Raw genomic sequence first — 18,024 nt, 5'->3', positions numbered from 1 at the left:
CATTATGCTTGAAATATTTATTTACGTAGTTGAGCGACTCTTTCTCTAGACCACCAGTTCTTTGGTGTGATTATACAACAGCCAAAAACACAACAAAAAAAATCCTATATTTCATTCTCAGACCAAGCACATTGAGATATATATTCATTTGTGTTCAAGAAAAGGTGGGGAACAGTGATTTGATATATGATATGTACCCTCTAAGCATCAAACAATAGATATTTTACAAAGAGTTTACCAAGAGATCAATTTTTGTCTCTATCTACAAGATTGTGTTTGACAATTTCTACTCAATTTATTTTGAAAGACGAAGTACACTAGAAGTTTTTGCGAAACGTAATGAAGTAAGAGTTGGCTGAGTAATATACTTTTAGGCAAGCAACTAGTTGTCATTTGGGGAAGGGGGACATTAAGGATAAATCCACTTCATGTTGGACACGTATAAAGGAGAATGTGATTACTATTAGTAGTAGTTAGTTTATTTTCAATTGTTGATGTGGCTAGGTAGTTTTAATTATGTTCCAACAAATAATAGGGAAATGTTACTTGTACAAAATGGTTGACAAACACAGTTTAAATGACAAAAATGCCCCTCACCCAATTACAAATTCACCACCCCTGCCCTTGGCCACCTCCCATATTCTTTCTCTTCTTTTCCCATGGTCGTCTCCAACAACCGTCACCTCGCTACCCGTCTGTCTTACCTCTCGCCGCCTCGCTGATGCATCCTCATCATCGCCATTGCCTCATCACCTTGTCGGTGCATCCTCATCGTCCCTATTGCCTCATTGTTGCATCCTCGTCATCTGGTTGTTGTCGCCTTGCACTAATCGAGCTTCATCCTAAATGTGGTTAAAGCCTGATCGAACTTCATCGCCAATGAAGCCCAATTGGGCCTCATCCATTGCGAACAAATGAGAGAGAACAAAAATGAGGTAGCAAATAGATGGGGGGTTTTTGTCATTTTATGTGTGTGTGTAAGCTTGTATGCACATGTAACACGGTCTTAAAAATAATGTTTTCTCTGGTTGTTATTGTCAACTGTCAGTGATAATTAATTTGCTAGAGATTCTTTTGAGTAATATATAATCTCAATAGCTCTCATTATATCTTTTGAAATCTAGTCTTAATTTTATCCTAAATTTTTCTCTCAAATTTATGTTTTTTTTTCTTTTTTCTCCTTCTTTTTACAAGTTTTAGATAACGTTTGACTTGAAGTACATCATTGAGGGAGATTTTGGAAGCATCACTACTATGGCCAACCCAACTTGGTGGGATCAAAACATGGGGTGTTTTCGTTATTGTTGTACTACTTCTCCCCAAGCTTTAAGAAAATACCCCACTCATAAGACGATGATAAACAAATACACGTCATCCGCCATGTCACAATTATAACTTCCTGACATAAAAATACCTACACATATATGTGTGGGTAATATATTAAGCTTTACCCACACATAAATATGTGTGGGTAAAAGTTATTTCATAATCCCTATTTACTCACACATCTTGACATTTGCATTATGTGTAATGAAAAATTATAGTTGACACATAAGGTAATTTTTACCCATATTTACGTGTGTGGGTAAAATCCTCAAATTCTTATAGTGTGTTATATGCTGTTGTTTGTTTAAATTTTCATTTGGCCAAATGATAAAGTTGCCCTACTTATAGTAGCAAAGGAGATTATAGTGATGCCTACTAGAGAAGTTTTTTTCCGCATTGAGCTCGATGAATTAAAGTTCTATAGAGCAATTGTATTATTATGGATGTTAAGGTGTCTTGATAGTTAGAAAACATGCTAGAGGTGGATTGGACTTGAGTCAAGGTACATATGAAGATGTTATGGAGGAACAAATTCAAATAAAGACTCTTTCATTAGTTTTATTCATAAATTGTATAGATTTAGATGAGATTATGCATAATAAAATTAGAGTAGCACCTAGCGAAGATAAAATGTAATAGTCACAATTAACATGATTTAGTTCAAATATGCGAGAAGATGATGGTATAAGTACCTATGAAGCAAGTTGATAAAATGAAGGAAACTTCTAACAAAAGAGGATAAAAAAAATATTTAGACATGATATAGAATGTAACGACTTTATAAAAGATATAATCAATGATCGAAATACATAGAGATCTAAAATTCATGTTACTTAGGTTATAAAGTTAATTCTTATTTCAAATTTTCATGATTGTTTAGCAAGGGATAAGGGTGGTTGTGGTACATTTACTTTCTTTCTTTTTTTAATAAAAGGGAATTGTCACAGCATTGTTGTAGTTGGTGTGATGGGTGGTATTGAAGACATAGTGATGACAGCTTTCATTTTTAATTAACAGTGGCATGGTTATGTTGCAACTAGTTTTCTTTTTCACCATAATTTTTGGGTGGTTGCTGTCCATGTTAAGTTGGTGGAGTTGGGGGGCATATTTGTCTTTATATTGACATCACATGACATCATTTTTGGGACACTTTATTGGAACACTATATCACTTCATTTTTAGGGCACTTTTATTGACAATTCCATAGCCAATTTTAGGGCATATTTGTGTTTGTATTGGCCTCTTGCCTTACAAGGTTGTAGAAGGATTGATGTATGGTATATGTTGTCAAAATTGGCAAATGCATATCCACCCAACATATTAACCTAACACTAAGATTAGTGGAGCATTCTAAAAATTTACGAATAAATATAAGACTAATGGAGCGTTCTAAAAATTTACGATTAAATAAAAGATCTATTGTTGTAACTTTTTTACTTTATAGTAGATTTAAAGTATTGTCGTTTTATTAAAAAAATTATATCTATGTCGTAGCAATTGCAAATAACTGGTCCGGAATGTTTGAATGCATTGAAAGATTTATCTAATTAATAGTTATTAGAAAGTAGTTTTTAAAAATTTGGACTTTTTTTTAGATTAAAATTAATAATATAAAAAATAAAATTAATCTTCTATCTACTCATTTAACTTTTAAATAAAATGATAATTAACAATTCACAATCTTAAGGAGCAACTTTGTCACACGTAGCTTTAATGATAGAGAGATCTCTTTAGTAGTTAGAGTGTATAAATGGTTGGTTCGATTACTATATTGATCAAAATTCTTAAAGTGAAAAAATTAAATTTAAGTAAAAAATCAAATTGAATTTATCAAACAAACCTAAAAATCGAACAAATTGAAAATTAAAAAATAGAATAAAAATCGAACCAATTAAATAAACTAAACAAACCCAACAAAAAAACACTAACTAAGAGATCAAAAAAATTGAAAAAATTGACAAAAGCAAAAAGTTGAGCAAATTGAAAAACTTTATTAACCAAAAATAACGTATGATAATTTGATTGTGAGATAACAAAATGATGTCGTTTTGAAATTCGTTCGATTATTTTAATTATTTTTAACATAAAAATAATTTCAAACTAAAATAACTAAAATTTTTAAAAGTTAAAATCGAATCGAAGCAAATCTCATAAATAATATAACTGAACAAATAGTTTCAGTTGATTTAATTCGATTAATTCGGTTAAATTGAAAATTTGCCCACTCTGCTTGCTAGACTGAACTGGAACGAGTACTCGATGAAAAGTCAAAAATGCCCGTGCATTCTCACTGTCCAAGCAACGAGACCGCTCCATTTGCTTTGCTTCAGCGAGAATCTGTTGGCTATTTGCTGCAAAGCAAAGCGGGAAAGTGGAGAGAGAAAGAAAAGAAGAATACCGAGGTAAATTTAGGGCACGATTCTCTCCGATCGTCTTCTGCCTGACCACTGCACCACATAGTAAAGCCCGCGTCTTCACTTTCAAATTCACTCGCTGATCTACTTGTTGTTGGATTTCATGGAATTTCCGTAGGAAACCGTTGTCATATGATATATACATGATGTATCGGTGTATTTGATGTTCAATCTTGTTCGTGCTTTGCTGTTTTATGCACCGTGTGTAAATTGCAGCGTCTTTAGGGTTTTAGGTTTCTGGAGATTTATGTACTGGAACCAATCAGAAAATAGTTGAAACGATATCGGCTGAATTTTCAATTCTTGGTTGAATGCTTTTTTACTCCACTTTTTTTGGTCACAGGCCTGCATTTGTCGCGTCAGAATTTCGAGCTTTTGCTATAGCTCGAGAGATCTCCTTTCTTGAAGGACCAACAGAGAAGCCTGATCGCTCAGCAGGATGGTACTCTCTCTCTCTCTATTCTAGAAGCTAAAGAGGTAATTGACAAGAAATCACAAAAGAGAGTACGGTTATGCTCCTTTAAGTTGTAGATACTGCGAATTAGCTTTCTAGTAGGCGACAGACTCTGGTTGCATCCTCCCACTCGGTGTGGGCAAAAAAGGAAAAAACAAAAGCATAGGAACTCCTGCACTAAGTTGCCTATTAGAAAAAGAAAAAGAAAAGAAAAAAAAAAACAGCATGGTTATTCTGCCAACAATGATTAAAGCAATATCTTGATCTCCTCTCATAACCTCTTCTGCTTTCATTTCCACATTTGGGAACTCTGTTGAATTACTTTTGCCATTAACTCTCTAGGCATTGTGAAACTGCCTTACTCTATTTCATTTCCTGAATCTCTGTTGCTTTACCTGTTTTAATTTATTGCCTATTCCAGTCTGGCCGTAAAGAGACAGTCTTGGATCTAGCAAAGTTCGTTGACAAGGGTGTCCAGGTCAAGCTTACTGGTGGAAGACAAGGTTAACCCTGTTTGCGTGTAATTTTTATTCTTATTATTTTATTCATGTCAAAATTGATTTTGCATTTTGATAAAAACTTCTGTTTAACTATGGGATGACTGTACAAGTTATACAACTTGGACATTTGAGGAGAACTGGAACTTGGGGGCAATTCCGATGCCCTTTAATGCTGTTTAAAGATGATAAATCCTCAGATGTTTAAGTACGAATATGCTTAATCCTGTCACATGTCCAATGAGTTAGCATATTATTAATAAAAGCTTTTGCTTATTCTAGCTAATTTTTAGCCCAAATGCCCATATTTTGATGGGAAAAAGGATGACAATAACCCTAGAAAGAAGAGAATGCCCATTGCAAGGAAATGACATCTCCTTCAAGAGTTCATATGCCCATTGCAAGGATGTCATTTGCATCGGAATGACATCTCCTTAGAAGGGACAATTTGCATGTGCAAAAGCATTTTGCACTTGAGGTTAAAGTTGACCATGATGCTACCAGTACTTCAACGAGGAATCCTTCAAGAGTTCATGCTATTTAAAATGTTAGAGGGAAACATTGCTTATAAGGCCATATCAAGTGAGGCAAAAGCATGGCATTAGCATGCCGGTAGGTTGTACTTTTCATACGTGTTCTTTTGGTTTAAGGTTTTGCAAGTGGTGTTGGCTATGATAAAGGAGATACCTGCAATAAGTACTATGCCAAAATTTAGGTGGGAAACTACAAAGGGCATCCTTAGTGCATGAGGGTCTCTGCTTTGTGAAGGTTGAGGAAGGGTCCTTTTGCTATCTTACCCCTGCTTTCAAGAGAAGCCATTTCCTCAATTTTAACCTACGACCTTTCAGTCACAAAGGAGCAAATGTACCATTGCTACCAAGTCTCACCCTCTTATGCGGGAAACTGTTACTAGGAAAAACTGGAGCAAGTGAGAAGCATTAAGAGTTCATAACTAAAGTTTAAAGGTTTGACAAGCCTAGAGATATTCAATTTTGGGCTGCAAAAATTCCCTCAATAATTACTCTCTCTCTCTCCCCCCCCCCCAACCCACACACAGAGTTTTAGGTTTGTTGGGTTGGTTCTGCAATGAGGAGAGGGAAATAGGCTCACTACTGTGGACTTTTCTATGTCTAAGAGAATAGCTCTCCATTTTGGTTGTAATTAGCTGTGAAGCAAAAAGAATTGCAGTGAGGAGAAGATAAACCAGGAGTCTCCTGTATTAGGTGTCATGTCAAGGTTTAAGCTTGTGTCTTACTGTCACAAAGAAGCGTCAATAGTTTAAAGAATTTTTCCAAACTTTTTTCTATTGAATTTGAAAGATCAAATTAGTGTATATATCATTGAGGGGGTACATATTCCAAGTAGGACTTTTTGACTCCTATACTGGAAATTTTAAAACTTTTTTGGCATATAAAATCAACAATCAATAATCAACTATAAACAACAAAAATGAACCAATTACTTGATCTGGATTGTTACATATGGTTGACCACTATGATTGAAGTCCAGGAATGCTTGCAACTTCCCTTGATCCTCAAACAACAATGCATAAATAATTTAGTGTGCAATTGATGAAATTAAATGAAAACTTTGACTTGATAAGACTTAAGGTGTAAGTTTGTGATGTACCAAATGTGCCAAACATAATCAACTATGAGTAGATTTTTCTTTAGGTGTGTCCTTGCCCTTTTTACCGTTCTAAAACCTTGATATGTTGTCGTGTTCCTGCCATTTGCACAATTTATAAAATCATTGGTAGTCTTCAACAGTGTATAATGCACTGTGTACTTCTCATGCTAGGAAAGTTGAGAATTTAGCATGCAGATTAGGGATCATGTTGCTAACTTGAATATTAGTCACTAATTTTGATTGGACTGTTTTGATTATACTGCCTAGTGGGACCCCTACCAGCTCTCTTTTCCACTTGCTATGCATGCGTGTTGCTTGGCGTCCTTGCAAAGTAATCATGAGCATGTGCTTTGCATGGGTTTAATAGAAAATGTTGTGTAAAAAGGTTTAATTCAAATAGTGGTTTCCTCTGTTGACCTTAGTGTATTGATTTTTGCAAAATAAATGTTGCAGCTTATGCCATGTTAGTATTATTTGTCAAGAGAAACAAATTTCTGTCTTGATATTACTTTCTCTATGATGCATAAAATAGATGAAAGTATCTATTTCTCAAAGGGGAGTCTCCAGTGCACAAGCCTTGCTGATTTGTGAGGTTCAGGGAGGATCGTTGTTGTATATAGGCATACATTTGCTTTGCAAAGAAGTTGTTTCTACAATTTGGAACCATGACTTGACCTTCTAGTAACAAAAGTGAAGCCTCACTGTCACTACCAAGGCTGGTCCTATAAAGTATCTATAATCTCTATGACACTATTTTTTTAGAATGAAATACTTGAAGGGGGGATAATCCTGCACTCTTGCACAAATACCATTCTTTCTGATTTTTATGAAGCATTACACTCTTTTTCTTCATAATTAACTTACCAAATAAATAACTAATGTTCATAAACAGGAATGATTAGCATCTTCTATTTGTATTATCCCTGTCACTTAGGTATCTTTTATTGATTGATCATCATTTGATGCCTTCTTTTTTTTCACTATCAGAGGTCTGTCTTGTTAAATTATGGCTATATGCATTATGCTTACTTTTCTCATACTATGTTTATGGGCCTTCTGATGAAAGTAAATGTATCTTTTTTGGTTCAATATGAGTGCATAACCATTAATTTCTATAAATTTGAGTACTAATTAACACAACCTTTACTGTTACAGTAACAGGAACCCTGAAAGGATATGACCAGTTACTGAACCTTGTCTTGGATGAAGCTGTAGAGTTTCTAAGAGGTAATCATCCTGTGGTTTATTTCTATTAGGTGTATTTATGAGCACAGCACTTGTATGTATATTTCATGTACGACCAAGCATTTATGTTGATTTATAAGATGTTTTCTTTCACTTATTCTTGATTTTGTATTGTCTTTTTAATGGATATATAATACACCTTCCCTCTTACAAGTCTTCCCTCTTAGAGCAAAACACAATATTGTAAAGAAATCATAATAATGAACAGCTTTTAAGAGATTCATATTGCTTTACTTGAAATCTCGTGATTTTAATATTCTCTCTTCCCCTACTTGTTTTTCTGCTTGTGTTTTGCATGGTCATATCATGGATATCTAGGTAGTCACCCATTCTTTTCAGAATATTTCAAGGAAAGTCATAGACTTGAAGATTCTGTAACACTAGGAAAAATGAGAGGACCTCACTGTTGTTCAAGAACAGAATTCCTCAGGTTGATATTCTTACTCTCGGGACATGTAATCTAAGATTGGGGTAAAAGGCTCTAGGAACTATGATGAACCCACTCTTTGAAGCTCCTGCTTCCATTTTCAGGGTATCTTATGGGTCTAGTTTTTGTCTGTAACTACCACACTCTGCTGGACTTGGGCAGTTTTTCTGTTCTAGAAAATATTTCTTTATGCTTATCTAAGAAAGTCATGTCCATTTTTAGATGGTTACAAAGGTTGGGAGTTTTTTTGCTTAATAAAAAACAAAAAGATCTTTAACAACTTGAGATAATACTGCTATAGAATGCTACGGTTAAACATCTCATTTTGCTTTTCCAAAACTGATTATTTTTGCTGATTGCTACTCTTATCAAATTGTTCAACGAGTTTCTACTTGCTTGTAACTATGAATTGGTATACTCTGTTCTTCTGCTCTTGAAAGTCCTTGTGTCCCCCCCCCCCAAAAAAAAAAAAAAAACTCTCTTAACTTCTAACTTCATATGAGTTGCATATAGTTCCTTGGAATCTTGTGTAACCCTGAGCTAGTGTAGTTGTGGAGGACCATCTACAAATTGATCAAATTAAAATGGCCTGTATCAATTTATCTGATGTCTATAACTCTTTAGTATAGTGTAATGACTAGACAACTTGTTGGAATTATTCATGGGTTACAATGGACCTGCTTTCCGCAAGTGTGAGAATCAGATATAACTTGAATCATCTAGAAGTTTTGGTGGGACATCTAAATTGTCCATTTGCACAATCATGTGATAGGAAGTGTTGAATTTCCTTCTGGCTAATAAAAAAGTTAGCCAACAATAACACAGTGAATTTTCACGGTCCCAAAATCAATCAGATTGGTTATAGTGTTGAAAATCTGTAACATTGGGTTTTAATCAATGTACATAAAAATCGTCTTTGCCTTGGGGGTCAATTTAAGTTTCCATGAATTGGAGATTGTCCTACAATGTTATGTACGCACTGCTGATATACACTCCCAAGAAGCATGGTCTATTCATATTGCCTTATTTGTGCCAAATGATAGTTGCAATGTGTTGGAAAAGCACCCTATCATGTTCTCTTATTTTATTTCAAGAACCAGACAACCCTCAACGCCCTTCATGTCATATGGAATATTGATGCCTTTTAGATGTATACTTAGAAGTTATAGGCATACTCTGTAAATAACGCATTCTTGGTTCACTGGATAAGATATGATGGGATGTATTTCTTAGAGAGAATCTTCTAGGAAACAATATATTATATTAGAAAAAATACATGTCATGCTAACTTTTTTTCTCCTATTTGGTAAGCATATGATAAGTTGAGAGATAAATGTAACATGTTTGTTTAAATGCATTTAAGGTAAGAATAAAACTAAAATTACAAATTTTCCGTATTATTATTATATATATAGTATATACATAAATTGTAACGCAGTTGTTAAAAGGTGCAAATTAGTGCTTGGCACATGAGGGGTAAGGCGAAGCACGAGTCTCAAGCACATGAGGCACACACTTATTCAAAATGCATATAAAATATTTATACACTATTCTTTTCAATATGTACCTATAAGGAGGTAGATGCAAACACATAAAATCATAAATGACAAATAACTAACCCTAACAATTAATAAATATTGCAGAAAAACAAATAGTTTCTTTTACAATTAGTTTCTTCTAACTACAAAAGAGGTTAGAGGAAAGAAAAAGTTATTGCAAAACACATTGCAAAAACTAATTACAGAAAAGAAATTAGTTTCTTTTAATTTCTTTCACAATTAGAAGAAAGAAAGAAAAAAAATTATTGCAGAACACAGGAAAAATAGTTATAAGAAAACAACTAGTTTCTTTTAAATTGCAAAAGAAATTAGAAGAGAGAGAGAGAACACAATGAAAACATTTGTTTTTTAACAATTAATTTCTTCTACATTGCAATAGAAATTAGAAGAAAGAAAAAAAAATTAGAGTAGAACACAAAGAAAGACAAGTATAACAAAGAATTAGTTTCTTCTAAACTGCAAAAGAAATGAGAAGAAAGAAAAATTAAGTAGAACACAGACGTGAGTCATTCTCTAGCAAATGAAGATCACTACCAAAGGATTCGGATAGGTGGGAGATCCAACAGACAGAGGTTTACCCTATTAGGTTCGCCTCTCACAAGTACAAGAATATGCAGTACTCTAAGATGACAAATGGACAAGAAATAGGATTTTAATACACTTATATATACAAGGCATGCACCTTGCATGAGGCTCACACCTCAGTAGTGATGAGGTGCACAAAGCTGCACCTCATGTCTAGGTGTGCCTTTGACAACTATGTATTGCGTAATATGTTTGCTCTGTAATAAATATTAGGGAAAATTACATGTTGTACCCCTAAGGTTTAATGTTGTGTTGCAGTTTCCCCCACCCTTCCCCTTCCTGGTTGTTAGTTAACCCTAGTCAAATATTCATAAATGAGCAAAATGCCCTTATATTTAAAAAGCTTCTCTCTCTCTCTCTCTCTCTCGTGATTGAATTGTCCCCATTGCCCTTGCTCTCTTTTGGTGTGCTCTTATTGTTCTTCCTCCATTCTCTTACGACCCAACCACATCTCTCGCCATCACCTATGTAATCACTGCCACCATTCATTTTACTCTAGTTTGGCATGAGGTAAATTCTCTTCTTTTTCTTCTTCTCTCCCTTTATTTCTAACTACCTTGCTCTCATATGGGGTGAGGTAAATCTCTCTCTCTCTCTCTCTCTCTACACCAATCGAATCATGCTAGGGTTCAATTGAACCCAAATGAACCTCTAGGTTCTGGGTTCACAAATCATCTGGGTTCGATTGCGAACCCAAAACCCAAATGAATCCAGTGGTTAGCAGCTGCTGGGTGTCGGGTTTGGTGACCACTGGATGTTTCTTTATTTATTATTTTTATTTTTCTAAAATCAAAGTAGAGAGGAGAGAGGAAAGAGAGAGAATAAAGGTCATTTTGTCCATTTGTTTATAGCAAGGGAGGTTATTGCTGTTTTTAAAATGTGAGTGGTAGCTCTTGCAATTATGTCAAACCTCAGGGGTGGTTATTGTAATTTTTCTTAAATAATATATATCCTACTATAGCTAATGCATTATTACTTTATGTTTAATTATCTTATAGTTAAAATAATGTATTGTAATTATATCATCATCAGTGTTATTAAAGGCGCACCTTGGGCGCTTGGAATGCTTCCAGGCGGGCACATACCAACAAGGCACGCCTAGGCCCAAGGAGCCTTGGGCTTAGGCACGGCTGGACTTTTTTAACTACTTTTTAGGGTTTTTATTTTACTATTTATTACTTTATTTAATTTTTATTGTTTAGGTTATTGCTTCAACTACAAATTTGATAATGAGTAAAAGGGCTACTACTTCAAATGTTTCAATTGAATTTGAACTTGATGAAGATGGAGAGGGAGATGACGTGGAAGAAGAGGATATTAGAGATGATGCTTCTAATGATAAAAATATGCAAATGTTTGATCTTAATGATGAGTATGATTTTTAAATTATTTAAAATGCATAATTAGTTAATCTTAATTAAGATTTAAGACCTATAAATTGTTTAAGATTAATTTAAGTTGACTTAAAAGACTTTTAAATTGCATCTTTTGACATTTTTTATTGTTCTTTTCATTAATATATGTTGAATTTTTTAATTTTTCTTAATAACATATAACATGCTTGTGAATATGTTATTAGGAGTTATGACTTATTTTATGCCTTATTCTTCAACTAGGATATACGTTCTTCATTTTTTTTTTAGTTAGCATGCACCTAGTTTCATCAGACGCACGTCTCGCCTTGCGCTTTGCGCCATGTGCCTAGTTCCATGAGATGGTTATAATGATAAGGTTGGTCTTTTGTGACTAGAAGCTTACAGGTTTCAGTTGTGGAAATAATTTTTGAAAAAAGGAACGGTAAGGATTCTTACAAAAACAACCCTCCCTGACCTTTGTGCTAAGTGCAAAGCCTTATGCACTGCACTGGGATGCTCTTATGATTATGTTATAGTTCTAGTAATATGTTTCTGAGTATGTGTGGCTCTTTAACCCCCTTGACTTGGGTTTTTGGTTGCAGATCCAGATGATCCACTAAAGACCACTGATCAGACTAGGCATCTTGGCTTAATAGTATGTTTTCTGCACACTGCATTTTACCCATACAAGCATTTACATGTTCTTAAAAGAAGAAATTTGGATCTCTCAAGATGTTGTGTGTTTAAGATACAACCTTCTGTGGAAAATCGTTGTGATCATTACTAAGAATAACTATATCAAGCCTTAATCCCATTAGCTGAAAGAAAGTTTCATCTGATTTGGTGAATTTGGAAGTTCTCTTTTGAAGAAGCTCTGGATGGTGATAAAGATTATCAGAGCTGAAACCATGTGATGGTTATAATTTCACAAATTAGATTGCTTTTACCGTTTTATTGTTTGCTCAACTATTGATATAAAAACCAGCTGTTAATCATACATTAAACTCCTCATAGCATTTTGTGTATAGGATATATTATGTTTGTTTGTTGGCCTTAAATTGGGTTTCATAAAGATAATGGTGTTCATGAAACACAAGAAAAAGTTCTGCTAAACTTCCAAGTTCCAAGAGAATATCAAGTTACGCAAGAGTCCTCTTTTTGAAACAATTAAATGTGAAATGAGTCATCACTTGAGGTTCTGTATGGCTCTGGGTTCCTCCTGAACCGATTAAATTAGGTTTTTTTTTTTTTTAATAAAAATGTTTATTGTCCTTTAATATTAGTGAAGTAGCCAGCACAGACTGCTTTGGTAAGTTTTGATAAAGAAATGTTCCAAGCTTCTTCCATAAGCTCAACAAATAGCTAATGGACGCCAGTGCATCCGCTTCATTTTTGAGAATGGAAATGGGGGAGAATGGGAATATGGCTCACCTGGTTTATAACTTAAATGACTTTTGACATTATCTTATAAAATATTTTGCCAAGGACCAAGTGGGCAAGTGCAGTATAACTGTCTCCCCATACAATACTTATGCGGATTCTTTTGTCAACACCATGGTATTTTTGTTTTCATTGCAGGTCTGTAGAGGAACTGCGGTAATGCTCGTGGCACCTACCGATGGCACTGATGAGATTGCCAATCCTTTTCTCCAGCCAGATGGGGCCTAAATTTGTTTCAACTTTTCCATCCATCCATCATCTGCCTTTTGTATCATTTTATCCTTATTCTGAGGTGCCCCAAAACTTTTTGTAGAGTTTGGAATATATACATATATATTAGTGAAAGAATGCTATAATAATCTATATATATATGATTTGAAATAGCAGTAGTAGATACCTTCTAACAATATGATGCACTTCCTTTGAATGAATTTGGACAGACAAAAGTCAGGGTTTCAAATTGGACTCGTCCAATTATATATACTTTCAACCGTGAACCAACCGGCTTCCTTTTTTTTTTTATTTTCTTCTGAGGGTATGGTATTCACACGACAAGATTACGAACTTAGTTTTTTTTGCTTTCGTCTCCTCTGAACTAAAATGTGAATGAATTCAGCCGCCCGAGCCTGTGGGGGGGACCAAACCAACCTCAGAACCTGTCTGTCTTATTTTAATCACACGTGACTCGGAACACCATGATTTGACAAATAAGCCCCTACAGTTTTCTCAATTTAGCACATGCGCCCCCCTTGGGCCCCATTTCTACCCCCACCCCTACCTTTTTTTTTTTTCTTTTTTTGGGGTGTGTTATTATTCTATTATTTATTAATCTTTCCATTTCAGAAAGGTCATCGACCCTTCCAGCGCACGAAACGATCAAATATCATTAAAAAATAAATAAATAATGTGTTGATTTTTTTTGTAACGCGAAGCGAATACAGAGACGAATTCAATCGGGTAATAATAAGTTTCTATTAGCTGCTGGCTGCCGCCGGAAAAAGAGAATTTCGATCATTTTCCGAGGAACCAACAGCCAGAGGGAGAAGCAAAAGAAAGGGGCAAAAAAACCAAAAGATGTAGTAGATTCGATTCGACAAACATACACAAACAGAATTTCTTCTTCATAATCATTCATAATTTTATCATCTGATAAGACTCTTTTTTAACAAATCTATTTCTCTCCCCTCTCTTTTTTGTTCACGATCTATAGAGAGCCCATCATCCAAGAGACAGAACAATAAGAAATCGAGCCTACGGATCTCAAACTTTTCGCGCTGATTTTACACATGCTCGATCTCGGAATTTTCATATTTGATTCTTCTTCATCTGGTTTAAATTTCATGTATGCAAGTATTATACGGTCTTTTCAAACCCTAACGATCTTCGCAGCCTTAACCACCGGATTCTCCCTCGCAATCGCCTCGCGGCCCGCCGCTTTGTAGTCGTAGCTGCAATCGTGGCGGTCGGAGTACCGGTGATCCGCACAGAACAGGTCTCCGCACCGGCACCTGAATCCCGTCAGGCCTACCTTCCTCCGGCAGCCGGAACACCGATTCACCTCTTTCTTCACCGCCACCGCCGGATCCTGAGCCCTCAGGCTCCGTCTGGTCTCCGCGGCACCGACGAACCTCTCCGCCGGCCGCGAGAAGGTAGATCTAGGACTCTTGACACCTTCGCCGGCTGCGAACTTCCCAACCAAGGCGGCAGCGGAGGAGGAGGCGGTGGTGGCGTTGAAGCAGTTCTGGCACATGTTGTTGGTGGCGGGATTGCCGGTGACTCCGCAGTTGTTGACGCAGAGGCTTATGGTGTCAGGAACCACCTTGAACTCGGTCTCCTCCTTCTCTGTTCTCTGCGCCATGGGTGGTTTCCTCCAATCGAATCGATACAATCCTAGAGAGAGAGAGAGAGAGAGAGAGAGAGAGAAGATTTGTGGAGAGGGGATATGGAGATCAAGAGGTTGGGGTTGGATTTGCTTTGTTGGGAGCGGAGAGATTTGGGAAGGAGAGCTTTTATGGGATGAAGAGGTCGGCAATGGCGATGGAATGTGGACATCGCAGAGACGCGTATGAATCCTCTTCCAACTCCTTTTACCCTTATGCCCCCCTCTCTTTTCCCTATTTACTCCTCCCCTTAATTATTATTATCATCATTATTATTATAATTATTAATTATTTTCCTTGTGCCGAATTGCCCCATCAACAAACCGCCTCACGTCGTCTTTGTTACTTAATTCTAACGCTACCAAAAAGATATTTTATATTACATCCCCACTTCTATCTTTTCACTACTATAATTTTATTTTTTATTTTAATAAATTACAAAGTTTTGTGTGTATTAAGAACATTTTATCAATTATCTTTAATCATTTTATTAAATTTTTACATTTTATCCAACAAATACTATTTGATCTTTATAATTATAAACTCATATTATCTTATTTTTATCCACTCATTTATATTGCAATAATATCAATAGCCTTGACAATGATAAATATGCACAAGCAAGAACAAATCCAAAAACTAGGTGAATAGTGAGGTGGGCAAAGGTATAAAAAGTTGAAAATGATAGATAAAGAACTCTGATGTGTGCATACATATATATATATATATTGATGCTTGGGTTGAAAATAGCACGAGTTGAAACCCAATTCAACTTTCTCCTAAATACGTTCCTATGCATAAAAGAAAAAAAAAGGATCATAAAGACCCATTATCAAGTTGGTTGGGAATTAGGTTTGTGCTTTGCCATTTTGGGAGTGTCATGCTTGCCATCTAGTTTCTTATTTGGAAAGCCTTCCTTAATCAATAGCCTGGTCCTCTTTTGATCAATTTATACATATTTTTTTTGTTTATTTGTACAATTTGTGTGACTCAATCAAAGTTTGGTTGCAACCCGTGCAAAAAATTATTTGTCTTCATTATTATAGGTAGATATGTGTAGTTACATAATTATACCTTTAAAAATGTCATCATAAAGTTGAGACTAATTCATTACTTGAAAATTATAATTTTTTAAACTTGTAATTAGAAATAAAATTTTCCTTTTTTTCACAAATTTTATGCACACTCAAAAAATATAATATTAATTATTTAATTAATTAATAGAATTATTTATATGTTAAAAATAAGATATAATAAATATATTTTATCTAAAAATAAGATATATTTAAAAACAATAGTTAAGATATAATAAATATACGTTATTTTAGATAATATGTATTTTTTGTAAATAATTTTATTAATTAATTAATTAATATTTTAAAATATAGTATATTTATCATCAATTAATAAAATTATTAAAAAAATAAAAATAAAATATACATACAACACTTTAATTATTATTAAAGTATAATAAAACAACTTTGTCATGTGTTTCTTCTTTTATTCTGGACGTAAAATTAATGGGGGGCGGGCAATTGGGGGAATTCACAGCTCACAAGCATTGCACTAGAATTAAGAAAGAAATGAGGAGATGGGGGCAGTTTTGTCCTTTCCACCTTCAGCCGCCCTTTCTGACCCGCAACCCAACCAATCAGCGACACCCCTAGCCCCAGCCGCGGCAACTGAGTTGCTTCCCACACGCGCGAGACTCCCATTCGCCCACGCGACGGGACGTGGTTGGGCAGCGTCTCATCGGGTTCGTGCTACAGCCGACTGTTGCATTGTCCACTAGTTTCCGCGTCCGCTACGACCGTCACCACTTCCGTCCGGCGGCTTAACCCTCACGTGGGTCCCGCCAACCGACCTAATCTGACGTGGCCAGCATTCGAGGTTTTTTTTACTATATCTCTCTCTCTCTCTCTCTTACGTCAGATTGTGCGTTGCTTTTCAGGGGCCCACAAGTCCATTCCGCTGGGTCCCGCTTTGTCAGAGCGGTGAGACCCACCTTTTTCTCTGTCACATCAGATGGATGTCGCTGACGCGGCTGTGACATGTGAATATATATATTTTATGGCAAAATTTTACCTATTATTTTTCAAATTTGTTTAAATTATACTATTTTTTATATTTTTAAAAAGTAACATTATTATCACTTTATTTTTAAATTGACGGATCAATTTGTTTTCTATCATTATAAAATGATTGTTTATTTTATCAAAATACCTTCAATTTCCTTTTTCTCTTATCAAAATAAGTTAAATTTTTATCTATCTTTCTTCTTTAATCTTTTTTGACAATAACTTTGACTAGCAATGCTATGTTGCCCATTGTCAAACAACATAACATTTGCCCCGCAACGAAGGGGGCGTGAGCCCCATGTACGTGGGTCTGCCTCTGCACATGGGCCCCACGTGCATAAGATTCGCGCATCTCTCACTACCAAGCAAATACTACGTTGCCCACTGTCAGACAATATAGCATTGCCGTAATTTTGACGATCAAAGTGACTCACTTCAATTTTTCTTTCATCATTGATGTGACGAGCTTTGCAAGGGGGAAAGAACCCCACCAGGAAAATGTTTCTTTCTCCTCACGATCTTTTGTAGGGATTTTTATCAAAACGAAAGAAAAAAAAAAAAAGAAAAACTTTAACTATAGTGACAAATAGCACCAAGAGGTAAGGTTCCTATCTTTCTCTCCTTAACCCAAGTTGACCAAATTAAACCTAGATTTTTTAGGTTTATTAATTTCCCAAATAATTTTAATTTGATCGAATCCAAGTTAAAAATAAACCAAATGTCCATCTAGATTAAAACTTAACCAAACCTGTTTTTTAGTCTAGGAGATCAAACGCAAGCCTCAAATCAAGTCATTTGAACCCAAACATTCAATTTCGAATAGATTGAACATGGATGAATTTATACAAATTTGGTGAGATTTGAGTTTGATTTCGAGAAACAAACCTAGATTGAACTATGAGTTTCTTCGTCTATTCATTCGAGTTAAGTTTGATGATTCTTCATTCGTCTTCGAATCGAGTTTATACATTGTTTTCAAATATAACACCCCAAAAATGTTTTCTTTTTAATTTTAATAGTAAGGGAGATAAGTGTTATTTTTGAAAATACATAGATAATTAATACAATTTAAGCGAATGTCAGTGGGGATCATGTCAAATTTAGCACCACTCATGAAATTTATCTTCTATTTTAC

General features: G+C 35.1%; 2 protein-coding genes across 3 annotated transcripts; one reads left to right on the top strand and one right to left on the bottom strand.

Moving 5' to 3' along the window:
* The first annotated feature begins 3,587 nt into the window (after window positions 1-3,587).
* Window positions 3,588-13,312, top strand: LOC127786863 (sm-like protein LSM7). Of its 2 annotated transcripts, none has more exons than XM_052314569.1 (6): window positions 3,588-3,728; window positions 4,084-4,182; window positions 4,616-4,697; window positions 7,476-7,547; window positions 12,094-12,146; window positions 13,070-13,312. In XM_052314569.1, the coding sequence occupies exons 2-6, from the start codon at window positions 4,180-4,182 to the stop codon at window positions 13,157-13,159; spliced, it is 300 nt and encodes a 99-aa protein (XP_052170529.1). In that variant the 5' UTR covers window positions 3,588-3,728; window positions 4,084-4,179; the 3' UTR covers window positions 13,160-13,312. The 2 variants fall into 2 exon arrangements, with proteins under 2 accessions (XP_052170529.1, XP_052170530.1); XM_052314570.1 differs by having other exon boundaries at window positions 3,637-3,785.
* Window positions 13,313-14,031: 719 nt separating this feature from the next.
* LOC127786862 (zinc finger A20 and AN1 domain-containing stress-associated protein 5) lies at window positions 14,032-14,979 on the bottom strand. Its single transcript, XM_052314567.1, has one exon. The coding sequence runs from the start codon at window positions 14,787-14,789 to the stop codon at window positions 14,298-14,300; it is 492 nt and encodes a 163-aa protein (XP_052170527.1). The 5' UTR covers window positions 14,790-14,979; the 3' UTR covers window positions 14,032-14,297.
* Between the last annotated feature and the right edge of the window lie 3,045 nt (window positions 14,980-18,024).

The sequence above is a fragment of the Diospyros lotus genome, chromosome 12 (assembly GCF_014633365.1).
Source record: "Diospyros lotus cultivar Yz01 chromosome 12, ASM1463336v1, whole genome shotgun sequence".
Taxonomy (NCBI): domain Eukaryota; kingdom Viridiplantae; phylum Streptophyta; class Magnoliopsida; order Ericales; family Ebenaceae; genus Diospyros; species Diospyros lotus.
Note: the sequence above shows the minus strand (reverse complement) of the source record. Positions and strands in the feature narration are given on the sequence as shown.

Excerpts from the sequence above, each read along its gene's own strand:
- LOC127786863 (XM_052314569.1), top strand. Across the intron at positions 4,698-7,475 it reads GCTTACTGGTGGAAGACAAG|TAACAGGAACCCTGAAAGGA; the intron begins GTTAACCCTGTT and ends TTACTGTTACAG. Across the intron at positions 12,147-13,069 it reads CTAGGCATCTTGGCTTAATA|GTCTGTAGAGGAACTGCGGT; the intron begins GTATGTTTTCTG and ends TTTTCATTGCAG.
- LOC127786862 (XM_052314567.1), bottom strand. The coding sequence starts at position 14,789 with ATGGCGCAGAGAACAGAGAAGGAGGAGACCGAGTTCAAGGTGGTTCCT.